We start from the raw sequence: 16,760 nt of genomic DNA, 5'->3' as shown, positions 1-16,760 counted from the left end.
ATTCTATTTTTTTAATATCTTTTCTCCAATCAAGTTGTTGAATTACATTATCACTTTTTTAAAAATCCTCCAACGTGACATTTTCATGTCTATAAACATCCACATCATGTACTATTTTTTTCATCAATGACTAAAACTCGCTTACTATTATAACTAGAAATTGAAGAAAAAAACATGAGTCCGACCGATCGCACCGCCTCTTCAGACGATATCGAAGTGAGAGATTACGTGGTGAACCAAAGAAACGGAGTGAAAGGACTCGTGGACTTTCTTACCCTAACCACGCTTCCTTATCCATACATTCAACCTCCTCAAGAACGCTTCACTTCCGACAAGATCCTCGTGGGATCACCAGTTCCGGTCATTGACGTGTCCAACTGGAATGACCCGAACGTGGCTAGAGAGATCTGCCATGCAGCGAAGACGCTGGGGATGTTTCAGATAGTGAACCACGGGATAGCTCCAGAGGAGTTGAAGGGTATAATTACGGCAGCGCGTGGATTTTTCGAGTTGCCGGCAGAGGAGAGAAGAAGGTATTGGAGAGGGAGCTCCGTGTCGGAGACAGCTTGGTTGACCACAAGTTTCAATCCTTACAAAGAGAGTGTTTTAGAGTGGAGAGATTTCCTCAAGTTTGAGTATCTTCCTCAAGAACATGACTTCGCTATCACGTGGCCTCTTGTATGCAAGTAAGTATTGTGTTAATCTAACGTCATTTACAATATGGGGTTTGATGCGGTTTCGGTTCTGATTCATTTTCTTTTAGATAAAGTTAGAATAAAAATATAATAGATATGATATATTCAGTAAAAATTATATATAAAAATAATAAAATAGTATGGTAACTTTGTATAGGGAACAAGTGATAGACCATTTCAAGAAGATTAAACCGATCACGGAGAAGATCTTGAACATACTCATAAACAATCTAAACTCAATCATCGATGAGTCCAATAAAGATATCCTAATGGGAACTATGAGAATGAACTTCAACTACTATCCAAAATGTCCTGAGCCAAGCCTGGCCATAGGAACTGGTCGCCACTCTGACATCAACACTCTCACTCTCCTTCTACAAGAAGACGGTGTCTTAGGCAGCCTGTACGCTCGAGCCACCGAGGATGGGGACAAATGGATTCATGTTCCTCCAATTCCGGGAGCAATCGTGGTGAATATTGGAGACGTGTTACAAGTATTGAGCAATGATAGGTATAGGAGCGTGGAGCATTGTGTCGTGGTCAATAAGTGTTGTAGCCGGGTTTCCATTCCGGTTTTCTGCGGACCGGTTCACGATTCAGTAATTGAGCCGTTGCCGGAGGTGTTAGAGAACAATGAGACGGCTCGGTATAGAAAGATTGTGTATTCTGACTACTTAAAGGGTTTCTTTGAAAGACCTCATGATGGAAAGAAGACTATTGAGTCGATCAAATTACCATAATATGATTTTACAAAGCTTTAAAATTATTATATCTATTTCTCAAAAATCGAATAAAGAAATAATCTTTGTATGTTGAATTCAGTCCTTATATATTAATATGTTTTATTTTACCCAACCTTTCAGAATGATATAAGTACACTTGATCAAGAATCAATTTGCTCATTGAATTGGATTTTTTTTCTCTCTTTTAACCGTTGATTTATGAAGGGAATTATAGAAGTGAATGATAATGCAAATTTACGGTACGTGTCAAAAAGCTAAGTTGAAAACAAACAAAAGAATACATTTTGGTGGTGGAATGGCCGTTTCTTTTTGTCGTCGAAGTGAAACATATTTGTGAGTGTTTGGGCATGGTGTGGTGGTCTATGAGTTGATTGATTATAATGATCAACTGATCATATGCAGAATGTCACATGCAGAAGAACGGTCTAAATTTTGGACTGTTCATTCATTCTTATGCATTATGTTTTTATCGTGACAAACAAAAACGTGACTAAGGAGAAATTTTATACCAAACATTATGCTTAAGAATGAACAGTCCATGTTTTAAAACTCTTTTCTATGATTTTTAAAATGATGTATTGATGTGTACCTTTAAATTTTCATGATTGTCCCGTACTATAATCGATCAAGGTCTGATTATCATGTTGAACCATGAACCGTATTGGTTCACAATTTGGTCCGATTTTTAAAACACTGATGTATTCTGCCAACCATGTTTCGTCTTTAATCAGCACCAAACAAATTAGTGAAAGCATAATTTTATTAATGCACACTGACTAAATCGATTTTTTTTTTTGTTTCTTAATTACAACTATAAAGCCATATACAATGATTGACCTGATTTCAATCATTGTACTATTTGATACGCACTTGCTTAAGAATAAAATTATCTCTCTAGTTTATGAATTAAAGCAAATAGAACATTTGTAATGCAATGAAAATTAGAAAAGAAATCTACAATATGGTACTATGAGTGGAGAGACGAGGTCATGAGTTGGTGTTATGTCATCTATTCTACGTGAGAGTGGGGGTGACGCTCTGTCGTGATACATGTTCATCCACAAGTTATATTAAATAAACATCGTTAGGATAATGAATCATGCTAATTAGTTTCCTTAACAATAATAATGCTAATTAAATAAAAATTTATAGTTTTAAATGGTATGACCAATTGAAACCATTTAACAAAAGAAATGGTGTATATGACCAATTGTTGTCTCTGTTCTGGATCTGTCTAAACAAGACTACATAAATAAATATCTTCATTGAGTGCCCTTACCCCAAGTGTTGTTATGTTGTGGACCTCCATTTTCCACAGGCTTGAAATGTCTAACTCCATGTTTAACATCTGGGCTTCAGTGATCGATTGGACAAAGATCAGAAACCTAACATCTCCTCAAACGCTTCGTCTATTGATACGCTTTGCTTTACATTGTCTGGAGACAGAGGAATAACTTGTTGCATAATCAAATTAGGATACCGCCGCGTAGCGTCCTTAAGGACCTAGACCGGCAAATCATCAACTCAAACCTAGCAAGGAAGCATTATTCAAAAAAAAAAAAGTTAAGAAACCTTATGCCACTTTGACTACGCTAAAGAATTCTTCTTTTTCGTAAAGCTGTTTTTATTGTCTCCTTGGTTTTTCTCTTTTTCTGACAAGGATCGGAACAATTTTTTAGGTCTGTCAGTTTGTAACACCTAACTTTCATTTACATTTGGTTCACTTACTGTTCAAATACAATACTGTATAGAATTTTGTGATCTTGTTCAGTAACTTCAGTTGTTTGGTACCTTCTTTTTCACTGTTCTTGGAACTTTTACGGACCAATGGCTCCTATTATTAACATTACGCTAAAGAGTCATTCCACAATGCGTGGCATGTTGGTTTAACTCCAACTGTTGGGTAACAAAGAATCTATTCTTGGTATATTGATATAAAACGAGTTACCATTGGTTGCTGCTATTACATCATCTATATATAACTTTCAACAAAAAACTAAATAACGAATTGTTGCAATACCAATATGTTGCTAACGTAATGACTTATGACAAACCACAGTCTTGCAAGAGAGATCATCATCAATGAGCCACAAGTTCAACTCTTCAAGCTTTGTCCGAATGATATTGGAACCGACCTTAGGTGACCAATACAGCACCGCCTTGCCATCTCCCAACGATTGGTTTGTGCTGGTGACGGTACTCTCTGCAACACCCATCGTCTCTAGAGTCTTAATCCTCTTGCCCTTTTGCTCCACTAGCTCCTTCACTAGATGAATAAAATCTATACTTTGTTTTGGAGTTGGATTCTTAGTTGCTGAGGATGCAATGCTGTGTAGAAACTCATTGCTCCATAACTTTCGACTGACTGATGAAGATTGAACAATCAAAATTCCAGAGCTTTCCCCCGTATAGAAGTCATACTCTGAGCTGACTCTATCAATTATAGGACCTTTATCAACCAAAAGCGCATTACTTGAAACTACCCAGGTGCTGTATCCGAGTTCTAAGCATTTCTGAACAACGTATGCATTGCCCAGAGCCTCCTTCACTGAGTTTGGATAAGAAGTTTTGCTTTTGATCAACTTGTCGAGAAACATATCCGCATCAATCACAGGATGTCCCCTTCTTGAAAGATCATAGAACAGCTCAGAGCTAGGGCCTATAAAAATGTGGTTTTGAGTATTAAGCTTCTCGAAATGGCAGAGTAAGTTCCTGATGAAAATCTTGTCTGCATCATATAGACTGATCAGAATTATGGTTTTCTCAATCTGCACAGAAGGAAGAATGGTGCCAAGTTCATTCAGGTTTCTCACAACCCTACCGGGAACAACTTCGCTGAAACAAAAATCGTACCACTTAAGGTTGCTCAAGGGTTGGAGTTTCAAAGAATCAAAACTGACTGAACTTTTATTCAATAACTGTGAATCTGGCCCAGCGGTTTTCGCATAGTTAACACCAGAATCCCTGTGAGAGACACTTAGAGCCCCCTCATTCGGAAAATTAGTGTAGATATTAAAATAGCCACGAGAATGAACAAACTTTATGAACCAAGGTGTCCATATTCGTTCTCCCAGCCTCTTGTACCATCCATTTGACACCTGAGCAAACATCCCAGATGATAAATGACCCCCATACAACTTGGAATTTATAAACAATAAAATCCACAAAGAAGAAAGTTACCATGCCATCAAGGAAAGGCTTCTTCCCATTCGCCTTGTGCTCGTCAAACCATAGTCTGAACTCTTTCCACGGTCTTGGGAAGAGAAGCTGCCCCCAAGTTCCCACCAACTGATATAAGAGAAGATTCGTTTTGGGATCTACATGTATTTTATTTCCATGTTTACCTGCAGTTGATCACTCAATCATTCAGTGATCACTCTTTCAGACGTTTCTAAGAACAACTCCACAAACACATGAGTCCAACTTCTTACTGATCTAAACTTGCATAGCTCAATCATCTAAAAAAAAATGTATATCCAAAGAACATATAAGATTCACGTAGTGTCAACAAAGTTTGTTTTAACTCTATTTGAACAATGACTAGAAACTACAATGGATATGTTGATCGATGTGATCATGATCTATCTCAATCCTTGTAAGTTTGTTCACTATGACCTGCATTGCTCAACTTTCAGAATTAGAATGTGGTACCTGGAACGAACCTTGGTCTCTGAAGCGAAGCTCCATAGACGGAAGGATTGAAATTGGAAGGATCATAGTAGTAATTACGAATCACGCGTTCCAGAAAACCATAGTAAAGCGGAGAAAGCTCAAGATCATCTTCAACTACAAAGGCGAATTCGTGATCTGAGCTAGGCCACCAAGCCTCAAGCCACTGCGCTTGTAACCCGGCGTTATCAGTCCGATAGTGAACCACTTTTTCCCCAAATCTCCAGTCGAATCTATCCACAAACCCTAGGATCTCTCTCGCGCTATTCAAGTTATCTTCAACAGGTGTATCGTTCCTCGCGAGGTTGAAATGATCGATGTAGACGTGGAGGTGAATTTTTCCTCTGTCGCCGGAAACGCCGTAGTCTGCGGCGGATAGGGATCTGAGACAGCGGGAGAGAGAGTGGAGACGGTTATAGGTGAGGACTTTGATGAGGAATGTGAAAGGAGGGGCACCATTGTAATTTCGCCGGGAAGTGGTGCCTCGTCCGGGGTAAGAGTGAGTGGTCTCGGAGACGAGAACGAGTAGAATGATGACGGAGATACAGAAGAGAAAGAGAAGAAGAGGAAGTAAGTTTTTCTTGGGTTGGGTAAACACCATCGCCATGGATCTCAGTGTTAGCTTTCTTCTTCTTGTTCCCGATTCAGAAACCATTAAAGAAGGTTTTGCAAATCAAATTAAACAAAAAAAACTCGGCACCATATGCGGAAAAAAAAAAAAAAAAAAAAAGAATGACGATGACGATATTAGTGTTTAATTAAAAATAAAAATTATGTATGAAATATAAATTATAATGTTTTATTTTCTCACATCGTTAGACTTTTAATTAGACATTAAAGTTTTGATATCTACAAGAACTAACTATTAAAAACAATTTACTATACAACAACTACTGTAAGATACTACAAATGACATTAGCAAACTCTGGATGAACTTTGTAGGTAGAAGTTGAAACCGAAGAAGAAACTATAGCAGTACAAAATTAGAATTGAAGTCAGGTGAGCTGTTGGCATGTCACATGGGAAGCAAAAGGTAGTTCATGTGCATTGTTCCTTTTTTTTTTTTTTTTTTTTTAAATAATCTCCAGACCTTATTTTATTATTGTCGATATCAGATTCCGATCCACAAAAGCTTTGCAAAACAAAAGCCATTCATCATTTTGCACACACCATCCTAATTTCTGAAATTTTGCATTTATGCTGCCTGTCTCTTAATCAGATCCATTTAACACTTTTCTTCTTAATCAACGTAGATTGTTTATCACGTCTGGTGTTTATTAGTATATCATTAGTTAAAGCTTTTTTATTTAACTTGTTTTGAGTAGTAAGCATATACTATGATTGTTCCACTGAAATTTTGTAATAAGTGAATTGAAACATCACTTTTTAGTGTTTTGCAAGCGACGACAAATTTGACGTAAAATAAATATTAATTTTCCATCGATAAGCTTTAGATGATGATACGGATAGCAAACCGATCAACGTGGAACATGGTGAAATGTATTGATTGACAGTAGATCCACCACATATGTAAGAACTTATAAAGAATCTTTTAAAGGTTACAAAGTCGCGTCATGATTAAATCCAAACGAGGGTATCCAATGCGTGGTTTACATTTTACATAATCGTCGTAACTACGACATTGTTATGAAATTTATAATTTTTCTTAATTATAGGTTAAGTTTTCTAAAATAATTAGATGAATTAATAAATACACAATGACCCCCATGTTATATGATATATCTTTCTCTTTGACCCCATGTACAACAATTTTATTTTGCCACTTAACCTTAATGTCTTTTCCACTTTTGTTAGCTAGAAATCTATAATAACTTCTTATTGTGGAAAAAATTCTGTAATATTCATTAATATATATATATATATATATATATGTATATATATATCAATATTTTATCTTCTTTTCAGCCACAAACACAGGTTAAGCAAAATAAAGCTTACCTTGTCAACTAGTATAGATAATCGACCAAAAACAGTTTATGTATATTTCATATTATGTCTAAACTGATTGCTATCACATGTAGAGAAAGATTCATGTTAATATTTTCAATACTTATTTGTCGAAACTTTGTCCAAAAAAAAAAAAAATTTGTCCAAACTAACTTAACTTAAATCTCTAGTTAAAATGTATGTACAATGTATGCATCAAGTATTCATCTAGTACTCTCGGGCCATGGTAATGGTGATTTAGTACATCACATTGTCAAACGCAATACAGACCAAGTTTTGTTTTTTTCGTGGTTGTTACAGATTTCATAAATCTCATCAATTCCCTTTTGTAATGAGTTTTTTCATGCATATTTGACGCCAAAAAACAACTTCCTTAAACTTACATTGCGTTTCGGAATTAGCAATAATCTTGATCACATTATACAGAAAATTTTATCTCTTTTTTATATTAGACTAATGGTCCGAATGTATAAAAAAAAGAGACTAATGGTCAAATGTTAGAGAGATTTTCATGTGACAACAATAATTGGGTATTTGGGAGTGAAGGAAGAACCGACAATCACAATCCAATTAACACAAAGTAGCTCCCACATCTCTCACCCAACGCCAATATATCTATCAACGTTGATATCTCACCATCCAACGGCATCCAAGCTTCCGATATATGTGAACCAACCACAGCCGTTGGATCAAAATTTACCCCTTTCCCTCTTCTTACTCTTTCATAAATAAATCCACCTTTCTTCTTCACTCTCACGCCCTGTCTCACTACTACTTCCCCCTCTTTTAACTCCGATCGAGCCATCGCCGTCGCACTCGATCGTCTCAATCGCCGTGAATCTCTCTACACTGTGAGTTCTTTGTTCACTCTTTCGAGTCTCGTTTTGTATTGTTCTCTATATGTACGCTGAGAAACCTAGGGCATATGAACAGATACGCGACTCCTACTACACTTACTGTACCACCTTGATCGAATCCTTTTCCTCCAAATCTCTATTTGATCTCGATCTGTTTCATTTGTGCTCTTTTGACTTAAATTTTGATTTACAATCACTTGAATAATGTGGTGTCGTTTAAATTCCGTGACGAATTTGTAATCGGAGTTGTGTTTTTGGATTGATTTGTTTGGATCTGATACAGATTGTTCAATTTACGATCTCCAGATTTAGTTGTTGACGTCCGATCTAATTTCATCTGGATCTGATACAAGTTGATTTACTGTACCTTGGTTCTGTGTTGTTCATGTAATGTTGATTTCTAATCGAGATCCTTTGTTTGTGCATTTGGTTTTCAGATAACTAGAAGATGAGAGAAATCCTTCACATTCAAGGTGGTCAATGTGGGAACCAGATTGGTTCCAAGTTCTGGGAAGTTGTATGTGATGAGCATGGGATTGATCCAACTGGTCGTTACGTTGGAAACTCTGATCTGCAGTTGGAGCGTGTTAATGTTTACTATAACGAGGCATCTTGCGGAAGATACGTTCCCCGTGCCATTCTCATGGATCTTGAACCGGGTACTATGGACAGTGTCAGGACTGGACCTTATGGTCAAATCTTCAGGCCTGACAACTTTGTTTTTGGGCAGTCTGGTGCTGGTAACAACTGGGCTAAAGGGCACTACACTGAAGGAGCTGAGCTAATTGATGCTGTACTTGATGTTGTACGCAAGGAGGCTGAGAATTGTGACTGTCTTCAGGGTATGTAAACTCTTAGTTTCTGTTTTCAGACCCAATAAAGCTTACTGAAGGTCTTTGCATTGTGGTTTTGATATGCATTTTATTAACTTTTTTTCAGGTTTCCAAGTATGCCACTCACTTGGTGGAGGTACTGGGTCTGGAATGGGAACTCTGTTGATATCTAAGATCAGAGAAGAGTATCCCGATCGAATGATGCTCACTTTTTCTGTCTTCCCATCACCAAAGGTCTCAGACACAGTGGTCGAGCCATACAATGCAACACTTTCAGTTCATCAGTTGGTCGAAAATGCTGACGAGTGTATGGTTTTGGACAATGAAGCCCTTTACGACATCTGTTTTAGAACACTTAAGCTGACCACTCCTAGCTGTAAGTCATTCCATGTCCTTTCTTCTCTGCAGTTGTTTTGTGAAATTTGAATCACTGATGTCGGCAACCATGAATGTTACTGTTTGGTGATATTACTGCTTCCTTGATTAAATCTTCAGTTTTGACTCTATCTGCCTCAAATGTTTGCTGATGTCTTGTAATGGCTTGATTGCAACAGTTGGTGATCTGAATCATCTGATCTCTGCAACCATGAGTGGGGTTACATGCTGTCTTAGGTTCCCGGGTCAGCTTAACTCTGATCTGAGGAAGCTCGCAGTGAACCTCATCCCTTTCCCTCGTCTCCACTTTTTCATGGTTGGTTTTGCCCCTCTCACCTCCCGTGGATCGCAGCAGTACCGCGCTCTCACTGTCCCTGAGCTCACCCAACAGATGTGGGATTCAAAGAACATGATGTGCGCAGCGGACCCACGTCACGGCCGGTACCTAACTGCCTCAGCCATGTTCCGTGGCAAGATGAGCACAAAAGAAGTGGACGAGCAGATGATAAACGTGCAGAACAAAAACTCTTCCTACTTTGTGGAATGGATTCCGAACAACGTGAAGTCAAGCGTCTGTGACATAGCGCCTCGAGGTCTCTCAATGGCATCGACTTTCATAGGGAATTCCACATCGATCCAAGAGATGTTTAGGCGGGTGAGCGAGCAGTTCACAGCTATGTTCAGGAGGAAAGCTTTCTTGCATTGGTACACGGGTGAAGGAATGGACGAGATGGAGTTCACTGAAGCTGAGAGCAACATGAACGATCTAGTGTCAGAGTACCAGCAATACCAAGACGCAACTGCGGATGAGGAAGGCGAGTATGAAGAAGAAGAGGATGAAGAAGACATACTGGATCATGAGTGAGCATGAAATAATTACCCATTTTTTAAGTACCCCTCTCATCTTCTTATCCTTGATCGGTATATGTTTATTGAGTTACGTATGTCTTGTTTTGTGATGGTTTGTGTGTAAAAGTGAAGTCGGATCTAATTTTTTTTTGTGTGGTGTTGTTATAAATGGAGTCCATTGTGGTTTTTTTTTTTCTTTTTCTTTTTCTTCTAATGCTCTTCCTACTTTCAATGGTTTGGTTTCCACATTAGAATGACATAAAATGTTTGGTTTTGACTGTCGCCGAACCAATTTATCAAATTATGCGTGAGAGACTTTATAAGGACCATTTGGATTTTGGTTATAAGAAGAAACGAAGTGTATATATATATATATATATATAACCTCAGATTCATACTCACCGTTTTTAAGTTTACACATTCCACTCACATTTTTAGCATTCAAAACAATTATTAAAGTTTTAATATTTTCAAAATATGATTCCACTAGATAAACCTGACCAAGATGGCCACATATAGATCCTGTAGTTAGTAGTAATAATTTGACAAATCAACAAAAAAACCTAGTAACCAATAAACCCCAGATTAAGTAGGTTTGGTTATTTTTGGTATTACAAAATTAAAAATCTAACATTTTATGAAATTATCCCTTTTTAATTAATTGGAAAAAAAAAATTAAAAATTCGGCTGGAACGAAACAAGTCTGGAAGCCTTTTCACCAGGGAAAGGAAGGTGCATTAGAAGAGACTCAGTCAGATTCAAGAGAGACCGAGAGAGAATCGGAGGAGAGAAATAGAAGAAAAAGGAAGCCATGGATGACCAAGAGTTTCGTAGCCTCCTTGATCTCTTCCCCGTCGTACGCTCTCGCGACCACCGTGTAAATCTCTCTTCTCTTTGTTATCTCCGTAACTCTTTTTGCTGCTGCTGCTGCTACTGTTCAACGAACTTGATTTTTCTCTAAAAGAACCCTAATTTCATCATCTAGATTACTCGTTTATGTTTAGAAAAGGGCTTTTTTCTAGCAGGTGTTCATTTTTCTTTTAGGTCTAATCAATTCTCCTCCTCAAAAAATTCTATCTCTGTTATATGGTTTAGTAAAATTGATCACTGCCCTTAGCTTGTGATCGAGTTTTCTTAAAGATTGTGTTAATACACAATTACAAATGTCAGTCAGTATATATATCTGATGCTGAATTGTTTCATTGTTCACTGTGTTCTGGTTTTTCAGGCTGATTTAGACTCTTCAAGGCAATCAACTTCACAGTCTGTTGTGGACCGAGAGGTATATTCTGAGATCTTTTTAAGGCTACTTTTTCTTTATTTTTGGATGATAACTTAAAGATTGAATTGTGATGGAATTTGGTATCACTCAACGCAGGTAACTGAGTGGCACGATGCATCGAGTGTAGCTGAGCCGAAAGGTTTGCAAGATCGGAAGACTGATCAAGGTATGCATCTTCTTTTCTTGTTCTTTTTTTGGTCGGCTAGAATTGCATTAGCTACCAGCGATATTCAGCTGTTTCCTGTGTTCTGCAAAGTGCTGTCTAATATAGTTCTGTCAGATTGTTTACATAGAGAAAGCTTAGAGAGGTTGTTCTCCTTCATTGAAGAGAGCAATCAAATGTGTCTTAAACGATTCCAAATCATATTACCCCAATATTGAGAACCAAGTTAGAGTAACATTCCTCAGGGTAATCATGAATCTATGTGATATGTTTTTCGATTATGAAGATTGCAAAACGCATCTTGATGTCTACTTGGTAGCTTTTCTTGTGTGTTTCAAGACAGACTAGGTGAAAACCCTCACGATAAATTGGGAAAATTGTCCTATCTGAATGTCTTAGAATAGACATTTCCTCCAATTATAATTATATGGTATAATGATGTGATATGTGTTTTCCTCAGCTAACCTCGGATATGTTTTTACCTGATCTGACCATTATCTGGCTGTTGTTTTCCATTCTTGGTTTAGTGAAAAAAGTATCTCCACCTATTCATACATCCTTTCGCTTAACACAGACTGGTATCTGTATGCTACTGTTGTAAACATATATAGCTAGATTTTAAGTTGTAGAAGCAAGCATTTTTTTATTGTTGTGAGTAGGATTTCCTTATGCTCCTTTTCCATATCTTTGAGCATGGGCATTCTCTTTTTTTTTTTATCTGCCTGCTTTTGCATCCCTAAACTTGATTAGTGGACTTCTTATGACAGATAAATTCTGGGAAAAGCTGAAAGCGGCTGCGGGAAAGAAGGTAACTATCACCAGTGACTTTGTTCAAACGTTTCTAGTTGTTGAATGAGATTTATTATCTAACTTTTACCAATAGAGATTTGGAGCTCATAGTATTAGTAGATAAAGTCTTCTCATAGTCATTGCATTTGATGTGGAATTGTGAATAAGAGGTTTGCCAGAGAATGGAAATCGATGTATATGTCTTGTTCATTCTTGACTCTGTTAGCTTAGATGCTTTTACTGTAATGAACTGATTCTTGTTTCATCTCTGATTCTACCACATATAATGAAATGTTCTTCTATTATAGATATGATTTTTGTTTCGACTTTTTAATGAACATTTCATCTTTCAGGTTGGTGAGGTTGAAGCAGAGAGGTTTTGCAAGGCTTTCGAGAAACTCCACAAGAAACTTGTATGTGTCGCACATTATCTTATAAAGACGTTTATTGAAGATCGGTACTAATGTTTTTGACATTTTTTCTTCTCATGTGTTTTTGGTTTCAGGTGTATGAAGAATTGGATCCAGAAGCTGCAAAGCGATACTTATTAAACTCTTAAATTTGTGTCTTCTATAGTTCTATACAATGTGCTTCCAAAAAAGTTTGGTAATGTGGAGACAACTTCAACTCTTGTCTCTTTGTTTATCGTAATTATGAGCAAGCAAAATTCTCTTCTCGTGTTCTCTTAATTATGATTTTAAGTCTTTCCCAAATTCTCCATATCTGATCGGAATCTTTTATTACTTTCTGTTTTTGTTATCTATAAATGCTAATTTTCTCGTTTTTGTGTTTTTGATTTTCATGGCGAAAATCTCATTCTTGTCCCTACATTATATCTCCAGTTTTCCGACAGCCTCGTTCTGTTTCTTACATCTGTCCACACCTCGTAAAATGTGGTTAAAATACAGTAGTCTAGTCTTTTTTTTTTTTTTTTTTTTGTCAAACACAGTAGTCTAGTCTATGGTAAGAAAATTTACAGTATACCATAGTACCAAATTATTTGAGTTTAGATCTAAAAACTGTCGTCTCTGAAGATAACATTGAGAATGGTTGCAATTTCTCTTTCTTACAACTGTGGCTCATTAGTGTCAAATAGGGTTTTCGATCTCAATAGTTCTCTTTTTACAGCTTTTGTAGAATAATGATATGGTATTCAACCCAATCTTTTTCAATAATGGAAGCATGAAATAGCTTTGTAATAATCTTACATCTTTCACATCCAACTCTGTGTAATATAGACTATAGCTTTATGATTATTTCAATTTAACAATGATGTTCAACTCTTCCTTTCTTTCTTTTGTTTTTTCTTTGGCATCAACAATGATGTTCATTTTATTATCATTATCAGACTATTCGTACCACACGGAATTCCACCAGTTTCATATTCAAATCAATGGGTAGAAAAGATAATTATGCGTGTCATACACTAAACACACCCATTTTAATCATATTTTAAATAGAAAAATCATGGAGAAACTTAATAAGCAGCATTAATAACTAACTATATTCAAAGACTTGTTGTCCAACACTCTTAAAATCTCATTCCGCCGGATAGAAAGAACACAGAAGTTACAATCACGGCAGATCACATACGACGATATAATGTATATCAGTGTAAGAAGAAAATAATTATGGTTCTTTTTGTTTGCACAAATGTATTTTTATTCAAACGACAAAGATTCACAAAACTTGTAAGATGCAAAAAAAGTTATCTGTTGTGCAAAGGATTAGGACCTGTGAAGACCCTTCTCTTGCCATCTTCAAATACAACTTCACCGCCACCTTTATTAGTATATAGTGATCCTTTTGACGCAGCATTGGAATCAAGATCATGAAGCTCTGGATCCAAAATTTCAGGTTTCTTCAAGCTTCCATGAGTAGAATGGTGATGAATATTAGGGGAAGAAGAAGATGAAGCTTTAGCGTAAAGAAACAGAAACAAAAGAAGAAGAAGGATGATCAAGGCAACAGTCGTGATGTGTTTTCGAGATTTTCTTCTAGAGTAGTAGTTTCCCATCTCTTCAGAATCTTCAAGATATATATAGAGAGAGAGTTTCTCTATATAATATCGATTTTTTAAGAAGGTATAAAAAGATCTGAGCAAGATCTGTTAAATTCTCTCTCTCTCAAAGTCAGTCTGAAAGAATGAGAAGAGAGGAATGAAAGTGATGGAAGAAAAAGCAATGGGGCTTTTAACCTATGACTTGCTCCAAAAGGTTTGTTGCTCTCCCTTCCTTTTTTTCTGTATCACTTTCTACAAATAAAGAGAAGAAGAATTTTGTAAAAATATCATTATATTTTATAACAAAGTTTTTGGTTGATATCATGTCCAGGGGTCTTAGCTGGATTAATTTGGTCAAGTGGTAGTAATTAGTGTAGTTTAATCTTTTTAGTTGTAGTGATTACTGGTAATTAGAGAGTAATGAGGGTGTGATCAATAATAAAAGCAAGCATATAGGGAGATGGTGCATGGTAATAATGTGGAGGGTCAAAGTAAGAAAAGAGAGAAGAAGGGGCCAAAAAGGGGAATTGGAGTGATGATTCTAAGACTTAGCTTTCTTTGTGGAGAATGATGTTGTCTTCACTCCCTTTTTTCATTGTGTTATTCCTCACCCACATTTACACTCACACACATGAAATAATCCACTTCCCACTTGAATGTTCCCCTCCATTTTATATGTACATATATTTTTGCTTCTCTCTTTTTTTTTTTTGGGTTTTATTATGGATTAAGAGAAAGCAAAAAAAAAAAAAACTATATCACATATATGGATATGACTCCATTATACATACATCATCTCACCTTCAATATTTGTCAAGTAATACCATATGTATCTCAGTCTATCCTCATTACGTTTTTAATATATAGCTAATTTGTGAAGATATCCCATGTAACTCGTTTTTTATTCAACATCGGACAAAATCATGAATTAACACATTTTAGAAGAGCCAGTAGTATGACTTAAAAACTCAAATTCCCACAAAGATAAAAAAAAATACCAACTATTCCATTTTCCTCTCGTCGTCACACTTGTTCTCTTCTTGTCAAATGTCTGATGTTATATCAAGCAAATATACGCGTGTGTCTACGTCGTATATATATGTTTCATACATTCATCCTCAACTAACTTGTGGATACATAATTGCATATATATCAATCGGGTTAGCTCTGTCCTACCAATCCAAAACTCATAAAACCACGTTATTTTTTTTTTAAACTAGGGAATGCCCACGCAATGCGTAGGTTTAATTGAATATTTGTCTCTAAAACTAGATTATAAGTTGTAGAAGTACTCATCAAAAGATATTCAACATCGAAACAAAATCTTAAAGATATATAATCATTTAATTAAAGAGTTGAATCAATTAAATAAGTAGAAAACTCAATTTGCAATAGTATATATGATCATTTTAATATTAAAAATAATATGAGAATTTTAATAACAAATTCTATCATGTGAAAAAATTTGCTATGAGAAGATTCCAACAGATAATATTTACTATATGCTGTATCTAACTTGGCGTGCATGTATTGAAATTACCAACACTTTTCTCTTACCATTACTCAAAATCCAGATTTTATCTTAAAATACATCAAACACCGTCTTTTTATTAGAGAATATGCACTAAATGCCACAAAAACAAAACATAATTAAGAAAATACCACAATTGTATAGTGTTTGTCAGAGAGTACTCTCTTTCTTCAAATACAATTACACTTATACCTATTTTATATATTACATGTTTTTTTTAAATATCATATCATTTTTTTCACGGAAACAACAAACTCTCTCTCTCTCTTTCAGCTTTCTCTATTTCTATTTCTCTCTCTTCTCTTCCCTCATGCTCTCGTATCCACTCAAATTTCTCTATTACTTTTTCTCTCTCTTCTCTTCCCTCGTGCTCTCTCACCCTCTCTCTTCTTTCAATTGATTTTACTAACACATCGAACAACATCAATTCTTCCTTTTCCTGTTTATTTATTCTTTTCGGTTTGTCTCCTTCAAATTGCAGAAGATATCTCACTATATGTCTTTGGATTTCAATTTCCGTCGTCGTGCATTTTTTATTTAATTCATGGCATTTTGTTTTGTAACACGCTATTTTATCAAATTACACGTGACAACACGCTACTTTAATAAATTTCACGTAACAACATAATATCTCTCTCTTTAATAATTTATTTTCTTAAATTACACGTTATTTGTGAAGATTACATATGCTTTTATCAAATTACACGATACTTTTATCAAATTTCAGATGTGGGACTTGGATTGTATCTCAATAATCTCCCTAGCTCCCTTCAAACCAAGGACCACATGTGGAATATTAACACGCCTCCTCGAAATGATAACTCCATCTCGAACCGATCCCACTTTGACCGATAATAAACCCCTTCTTGGACCCCCATTACTTGGGTTAACAAGAGGCATGTCTGTATCCACTTTTGTAGGTCCCCAGAACTTAAACCTTGAGCTCTGATGTTAAATTTGGGTTTTACTATGAGCTTCCAATTCAAAAGCAATTGACAATTAGT

General features: G+C 36.1%; 4 protein-coding genes and 1 pseudogene across 7 annotated transcripts; 3 read left to right on the top strand and 2 right to left on the bottom strand.

Moving 5' to 3' along the window:
- Nucleotides 1-44: 44 nt before the first annotated feature.
- LOC104735242 (feruloyl CoA ortho-hydroxylase F6H1-3-like) lies at nt 45-1,550 on the top strand. Its single transcript, XM_010454991.3, has 2 exons — nt 45-686; nt 853-1,550. The coding sequence occupies exons 1-2, from the start codon at nt 175-177 to the stop codon at nt 1,433-1,435; spliced, it is 1,095 nt and encodes a 364-aa protein (XP_010453293.1). The 5' UTR covers nt 45-174; the 3' UTR covers nt 1,436-1,550.
- A 1,787-nt stretch (nt 1,551-3,337) lies between these two features.
- Nucleotides 3,338-6,108, bottom strand: LOC104735241 (uncharacterized). Of its 3 annotated transcripts, XM_087482807.1 has the most exons (4): nt 5,090-6,014; nt 4,619-4,782; nt 4,292-4,536; nt 3,338-4,206 (listed from the first exon to the last, which is right to left on the bottom strand). In XM_087482807.1, coding segments are annotated over exons 1-4 (1,083 nt in total). In that variant the 5' UTR covers nt 5,763-6,014; the 3' UTR covers nt 3,338-4,205. The 3 variants fall into 3 exon arrangements, with proteins under 3 accessions (XP_087338933.1, XP_010453292.1, XP_087338932.1); XM_010454990.3 differs by having other exon boundaries at nt 3,338-4,536; nt 5,090-6,108; XM_087482806.1 differs by having other exon boundaries at nt 3,338-4,536; nt 5,101-6,104.
- A 1,417-nt stretch (nt 6,109-7,525) lies between these two features.
- Nucleotides 7,526-10,181, top strand: LOC104735240 (tubulin beta-6 chain). Its single transcript, XM_010454989.3, has 4 exons — nt 7,526-7,926; nt 8,370-8,774; nt 8,872-9,141; nt 9,320-10,181. The coding sequence occupies exons 2-4, from the start codon at nt 8,381-8,383 to the stop codon at nt 10,003-10,005; spliced, it is 1,350 nt and encodes a 449-aa protein (XP_010453291.1). The 5' UTR covers nt 7,526-7,926; nt 8,370-8,380; the 3' UTR covers nt 10,006-10,181.
- Nucleotides 10,182-10,541: 360 nt separating this feature from the next.
- LOC104735239 (uncharacterized) lies at nt 10,542-12,897 on the top strand. The gene is made up of 6 exons (XM_010454988.3): nt 10,542-10,866; nt 11,218-11,271; nt 11,368-11,437; nt 12,202-12,242; nt 12,577-12,636; nt 12,729-12,897. Exons 1-6 carry the CDS (start codon nt 10,801-10,803, stop codon nt 12,780-12,782), a joined length of 345 nt encoding a protein of 114 aa, XP_010453290.1. The 5' UTR covers nt 10,542-10,800; the 3' UTR covers nt 12,783-12,897.
- An 807-nt stretch (nt 12,898-13,704) lies between these two features.
- On the bottom strand, nt 13,705-14,372 carry LOC104735238 (CLAVATA3/ESR (CLE)-related protein 22 pseudogene; annotated as a pseudogene). Its single transcript, XR_015578368.1, has one exon. The product of XR_015578368.1 is annotated as a CLAVATA3/ESR (CLE)-related protein 22 pseudogene (transcript).
- Nucleotides 14,373-16,760: the final 2,388 nt, after the last annotated feature.

Source organism: Camelina sativa, chromosome 13 (assembly GCF_030686135.1).
Source record: "Camelina sativa cultivar CO46 ecotype springtype chromosome 13, ASM3068613v1".
Lineage (NCBI taxonomy): Eukaryota > Viridiplantae > Streptophyta > Magnoliopsida > Brassicales > Brassicaceae > Camelina > Camelina sativa.
Note: the sequence above shows the minus strand (reverse complement) of the source record. Positions and strands in the feature narration are given on the sequence as shown.

What these genes read in the sequence shown, in the direction of transcription:
- LOC104735242 (XM_010454991.3), top strand. Translation starts at nt 175, where the DNA reads ATGAGTCCGACCGATCGCACCGCCTCTTCAGACGATATCGAAGTGAGA. An exon ending in ACGTGGCCTCTTGTATGCAA is followed by an intron (nt 687 to 852) that starts GTAAGTATTGTG and finishes AACTTTGTATAG; the next exon opens with GGAACAAGTGATAGACCATT.
- LOC104735241 (XM_010454990.3), bottom strand. Translation starts at nt 5,762, where the DNA reads ATGGTTTCTGAATCGGGAACAAGAAGAAGAAAGCTAACACTGAGATCC. An exon ending in GAGACCAAGGTTCGTTCCAG is followed by an intron (nt 4,783 to 5,089) that starts GTACCACATTCT and finishes GATCAACTGCAG; the next exon opens with GTAAACATGGAAATAAAATA. An exon ending in AGCCTTTCCTTGATGGCATG is followed by an intron (nt 4,537 to 4,618) that starts GTAACTTTCTTC and finishes ATGTTTGCTCAG; the next exon opens with GTGTCAAATGGATGGTACAA.
- LOC104735240 (XM_010454989.3), top strand. Translation starts at nt 8,381, where the DNA reads ATGAGAGAAATCCTTCACATTCAAGGTGGTCAATGTGGGAACCAGATT. An exon ending in GAATTGTGACTGTCTTCAGG is followed by an intron (nt 8,775 to 8,871) that starts GTATGTAAACTC and finishes ACTTTTTTTCAG; the next exon opens with GTTTCCAAGTATGCCACTCA. An exon ending in TAAGCTGACCACTCCTAGCT is followed by an intron (nt 9,142 to 9,319) that starts GTAAGTCATTCC and finishes TGATTGCAACAG; the next exon opens with TTGGTGATCTGAATCATCTG.
- LOC104735239 (XM_010454988.3), top strand. Translation starts at nt 10,801, where the DNA reads ATGGATGACCAAGAGTTTCGTAGCCTCCTTGATCTCTTCCCCGTCGTA. An exon ending in AGTCTGTTGTGGACCGAGAG is followed by an intron (nt 11,272 to 11,367) that starts GTATATTCTGAG and finishes CACTCAACGCAG; the next exon opens with GTAACTGAGTGGCACGATGC. An exon ending in AGATCGGAAGACTGATCAAG is followed by an intron (nt 11,438 to 12,201) that starts GTATGCATCTTC and finishes TTCTTATGACAG; the next exon opens with ATAAATTCTGGGAAAAGCTG.